The 5,495-nt window shown below is 43.9% G+C and overlaps 1 protein-coding gene across 1 annotated transcript; it reads left to right on the forward strand.

Moving 5' to 3' along the window:
• The first annotated feature begins 1,626 nt into the window (after positions 1-1,626).
• Positions 1,627-5,172, forward strand: LOC124285316 (ankyrin repeat domain-containing protein 63-like). Its single transcript, XM_046721526.1, has 2 exons — positions 1,627-1,678; positions 4,514-5,172. The coding sequence occupies exons 1-2, from the start codon at positions 1,627-1,629 to the stop codon at positions 5,170-5,172; spliced, it is 711 nt and encodes a 236-aa protein (XP_046577482.1).
• The last annotated feature ends 323 nt before the right edge of the window (positions 5,173-5,495 follow it).

A 5,495-nucleotide genomic window follows, 5' to 3' on the forward strand; every position in this document is an offset into this window, starting at 1 on the left:
CCCTCCTGCATAGAATACTCATTACCCACACGCGTTGTCCAACCCACGGTAGCACCGTCACCTATATGTTCTCATTCTAACAAAGATATCAATATTCTTTACCTGAAATACCCGTCACTCAACAATACGGTTCAATGACCCTTCACAGGGCTCGTGCGTCACCAGCGTCGGTAACGGCGTGTAACGTTACCACGTCCTGAATAGCGGGTTCGTTACACAGGCTTCATGCTTGAGATGCGTGGTCCCGTGGTTGATCCGAACATTTGGCTTCCATTCAAGCCAGCATTAAACGACCTCAGCTACGCCATATACCACCTTCCCCATCCCAGCCCATGGTGATATTTGGAGTTAATGTCGTAACGTTTTCAGTCCGCGTGTAACCCTTGACCAAAGTAAGGCACCGTATTTCTTCTAATAAGCGCCCGCGCTTATTTTTTCAATGGATATCTAGACCCGGCGTTTATCAAATGCCCGGCGCTTTTGCTCTTACTGGAATTGTTAGTGAGCTGCTTTACCTCCGGCGCTTATTAGACGGAATACGGTAGATCTTTGATGATAGACTTAACCTCTCCCCCTCTCCTCTCGAACGTACCCCCACCCTCCCACTGACCCCTCCTACCCCTCACGACATACCTGTAACCAAAGGATCTGTCATGATGGTTCCTCTATTAAAAGAGATTACTGCATTAATAGAACGGCAATCTGTCTACAGGAGATATACGGCCACATTATGGCAACATATCCAGCCAGTATTGACAATACGTGAATGGATTTATGGCTTTGTTAAACCAAGTTAAGAATATTCTTTAGAAGAAGTCCTTTCACGAAGACAAAGGATGTGTTTAAACACATATAAGTCAGAGGTGTTGGACAATGTTTACCATCATAATGGTTGATTGAAACCTCATCGTAAGGGGTATTCACCTAATTTGTCCTGAAAAGATCGTAGTACCAACAGTTGATGACGTACACGTCTGCCAGGTATTCATGCAGATAACCCTTTCACTGCAATGGTATTTGGAGCAACGGGTATGCAGGTGGTGTGGTTGAGTGTTAAGGGTTAACGTTTCATTGTTGGCGCAACATAGTTACAACACCACCTGAATGTATTCACCTCTGTGAAGGGAACCCCCGTCTTTTAAGTGAATTGACTGGGAGTTGGACTTCTGACTCACTGGGACTTGCTTTGGAAACGACAGGTGAAGAAGACGAAAGGGATCTTATGCATAATTGGTGCATGGTTCGTTATGGCCATGACGGAGAATACAGGACTTGAGGTGGTATAATGGCAGATGTTCAGGCGATGTTCAGCGGTCAGGCGGTTGCCCGGACGTAAGATTCGTACTTGTATACAATACGTTACACGAGGGTATATATGGCAATTTCTGACCACATATGTTCCAAGAAAAGAGGCAGTTATTGTGGTCTGAACATTCCGGATTTATACGTGAGCTGAATAAGTCTGCGAGACATTTTGTGAAGCTCTGTACACTGTTCTAGTGTAATCTATTCGGGAGAACCAAAGTCGGGATGCTCTTGTTCCGGGAGCATCTATTCCTGCGGGGGATTTAAGTTTCACAGAATCATATCTACAGTGGGCATAGGATAGGGGAATCAATAAACGCCATGACGTCAGCAGGCCTTCAAAACACGGATCCCAAGCCAGCAATGGCTGAAGGTAAGCAAACACATGTGTTTTAAAAGACAAAATGGCGCTTGGACACCAGCTGTGTTAACTTAGGGCTCCAACTGACGGGCCCTCGTAACGAATGTGTTGTCATTTGTATGTTGTCAAGGGATTTATTTAGCTGTAGTGAATTTAAAATGTGTTTTGGAAAGGGAGCTCCTTAGATACAGGGGGAGGTACCAGTCACACATCTGTCTCCGAACAGAGTTGTGTCCCTTTGGTGTATACCTGGGACACCCTCCCTTGGTCATGCTGAACACAACAGAACACCCTTCTATCGATCATGCTGAACACAACAGAATACTCTTCTTTGTGTCATACTGAACATTTCAGAATACCTTTTATGTGTCATACTGAACACTTCAGAAAACCCCTCTATCTATCATGCTGAACACATAGGAAAATCCTTCTATCTATTATGTTGAACACAACAGAACACCCATCTATGTATCATGCTGAACACCTCAGAATACCCTTCTTTGTGTCATACTGAACACCTCAGAATAACCTTCCATGTGTCATGCTGAACACCTCAAAATACCCTTCTTGTCTCATACTGAACACTTCAGAACACCCTTCTATGTATCATGCTGAACACCTCAGAATACCTTTTATGTGTCATACTGAACACTTCAGAACACCCTTCTATCTATCATGCTGAACACCTCAGAATACCCTTTTTTGTGTAATACTGAACACCTCAGAATACCCTTCCATGTGTCATGCTGAACACCTCAGAATAACCTTCCATGTCTCATACTGAACACTTCAGAACACCCTTCTATGTATCATGCTGAACACAACAGAATACCTTTTATGTGTCATACTGAACACTTCAGAACACCCTTCTATCTATCATGTTGAACACCTCAGAATAACTTCTATGTATCATGCTGAACACCTCAGAATACCCTTCTTTGTGTCATACTGAACACCTCGGAATAACCTTCCATGTGTCATGCTGAACACCTCAGAATACCCTTCTTATGTCATACTGAACACTTCAGAATACCCGTTATATATCATGCAGAATACCTCTAAATACTCATCTATGTGTCATGCTGGAAACCTCAGAATAACTTCTAAATATCATGCTCAACACCTCAGAAAAAACCCGTATATGTCACGGTGAACACCTCAGAATACCTATTATGTGTCATGCTGAACACGTCAGAATACCTTTCTGTATGTCATAATAAACACCTCAGAACATCCTTCTATGTGTCTTTCTGAACACCTCAGAACACCCTTCTATATATCATGCTGAACACAACGGAACACCCTTCTGTGTACCATGCTGAAAACCTCAGAATACCTTTCACACATCTGTCTCCGAACAGAGTTGTGTCCCTTTGGTGTATACCTGGGACACCCTTCCTTGGTCAGGCTGAACACAACAGAACACCCTTCTATGTATCATTCTGAACACCCCAGAAAACCCTTCTATCTATCATACTGAACACCCCAGAAAACCCTTCTATCTATCATTCTGAACACCCCAGAAAACTCTTCTATCAATCATACTGAACACCCCAGAAAACCCTTCTATCTATCATACTGAACACCCCAGAAAACCCTTCTATCTATCATTCTGAACACCCCAGAAAACTCTTCTATCAATCATACTGAACACAACAGAATACCGTTCTATGTGTCATACTGAACACCTCAGAATACCTTGTATGTGTCATACTGAACACCTCGGAATAACCTTCCATGTGGTATGCTGAACACCACAGAATACAATTCTATGTGTCAAACTGAACACCTCAGCATGCCCTTCTATGTGACATGTGCAAATACCTCAAACACGTTCTACGTGTCGAGATGAATACCACAGCATACCCCACCATGTGTCGTATGTGTATACCTAACCCGTCTACGTGTCATGCCGAACACACCAGAATGCAATTCCAAGTGTCGTTCGTGTATACCCTACTACCTCCTGCAAGTCATTCTGAACTCACCAGAACGACTTTCCAAACGTCGTACATGCGTACCTCAAACACCCTTTCATGGGTGACATGTGAATATCCCAAATATTCTTCCACGTGGTATGCTGCACACAGTTATTGGTTATTTTAATTAAGCCAGCATACAAGGACGGGAGAAAGCATTCGAGTGCAGATAAATCATGCTTTCTGGAACGGAACACGAACAGGGACAAAGACAGACTCGCGTTAACAAGGCTGGGTTTGTATGTCCCTACAATGGGTACAACAGAAGATCTTCCTATCTGGGTGGCATTGAAACTCCGGAGAGTGAGAACCATTGTCACTAATGTATCTGTGTTGAATGCCTGTCGCACCTTTATTAGCACTATGTACAAACACGGACACACTCACTCACTCACTCACAAAAATACATATGACCTATATGTCTGCTTTCTACAGAAAACTATATTTCAGAAACGCGTTGTTGACTGGTTTGTTTGTTTATTGTTTAACACCGCACTCAGCAATATTCCATCTATATAGCGTCGGTCTGTAAATAATCGAGTCTGGACCAGACAATACAATGATCAAAACATGAGCATCTCTATCTACGCAAGTGGGATACGATGACATGTGTCAACCACGTCAGCGAGCCTGACCACCAGATCCCGTTAGTCGCCTTTTACGACAAGCATGGGTTCATGAAGATCAATTCTAACCCGGATCTTCACGGGTACGCACTGAAGTGTATGCCTATATATCTTCATTTCATTGAACAATTATGACTTCTGTGAACTTCCTATACTGACAGCCCGAGTGTAATTAAGTTGTGCTTTGCTCTGTCATCATTCTCAGTTGAAGAACACTTTATTTGTACATATTTCACTTTCAGGGTCGAGAGACGTGAGGCTGAAGGACAGGAAATCTGTGAAGGGCGACGCCATCATGTGTGACCTCTCTGAGCAGGATCACAATGTTTTCTTAGCGATATCCTTCGGGAAGATCCATCGAGTTGCTGCCGCCTTACCGGAAGTTGACAACATCAACATGAGAAACCACGACATGCAGACGCTACTGATACACGCCACACATTCCACATCCGGGAATCTCTGCAGCCAGCTCGTGCGCATGCTCATACAAGCCAACAGTGATATCAACGTACAGGACGTTTACGGACGCACTGCTCTCATGTACGCATGCGCAGACCGTCACAATGATGACGCAGTGCGTCACCTGATAAGGCAGCCATCATGTGACCCGAACCTTGCAGACTGCGAAGGCAACACGGCGTTGATGTTTGCCGTGGCAGCTGATGCCGTAACTGCTGTTTATATACTTCTGAAACACAGAAAGGTACGTCATAAATTGAATGTGAACATCACTAACTCCAAAGGACTGACCGCTCTGGACATGGCAATATCGCTCAAGTCGAAAGAATGTTGCAAGCTTCTTGTCGATCAGGCAGGCCATAAAATAACCTCTTTCAAAGACGAGGAAGGTTTGTCTGCCCTTCTTGGAACTAACGGAGTGACGTCGGAGTCTTCAGTATGACATATATGCATTGAAACATGAACTCTGTATCGTTGATGTGTGGTTGTATGCCCATTACGGATCATATGGCGTGTAATCATACGGATCATATGGTGTGTGATCATATGGAGTGTGGTGGAACAGCGTTAAAGGAAGCCATCAAGTGATACGATTAGGTCACAAGTCCGAAAGTAACGGACCCAATTACACCACAATGACATTCTTTCTCTAAACCCGATAGGAAGAATGTGTAGAAACACCAGTGACGCTATGAATTAACACATTAATGCAGGCCTCGTTCTGGGATAATCTGCTCTTGGAATAGGCGCGTGATGGATACCGTT

The sequence above is a fragment of the Haliotis rubra genome, unplaced genomic scaffold, assembly GCF_003918875.1.
Source record: "Haliotis rubra isolate DU_JTF1 unplaced genomic scaffold, ASM391887v1 Scf359, whole genome shotgun sequence".
Classification (NCBI taxonomy): Eukaryota; Metazoa; Mollusca; class Gastropoda; order Lepetellida; family Haliotidae; genus Haliotis; species Haliotis rubra.

Bases quoted from the DNA above. Each gene is read 5' to 3' on its own strand.
- LOC124285316 (XM_046721526.1), top strand. From the start codon at position 1,627: ATGACGTCAGCAGGCCTTCAAAACACGGATCCCAAGCCAGCAATGGCT. The intron at 1,679-4,513 runs GTAAGCAAACAC...TTTCACTTTCAG, and splicing joins CAAGCCAGCAATGGCTGAAG to GGTCGAGAGACGTGAGGCTG.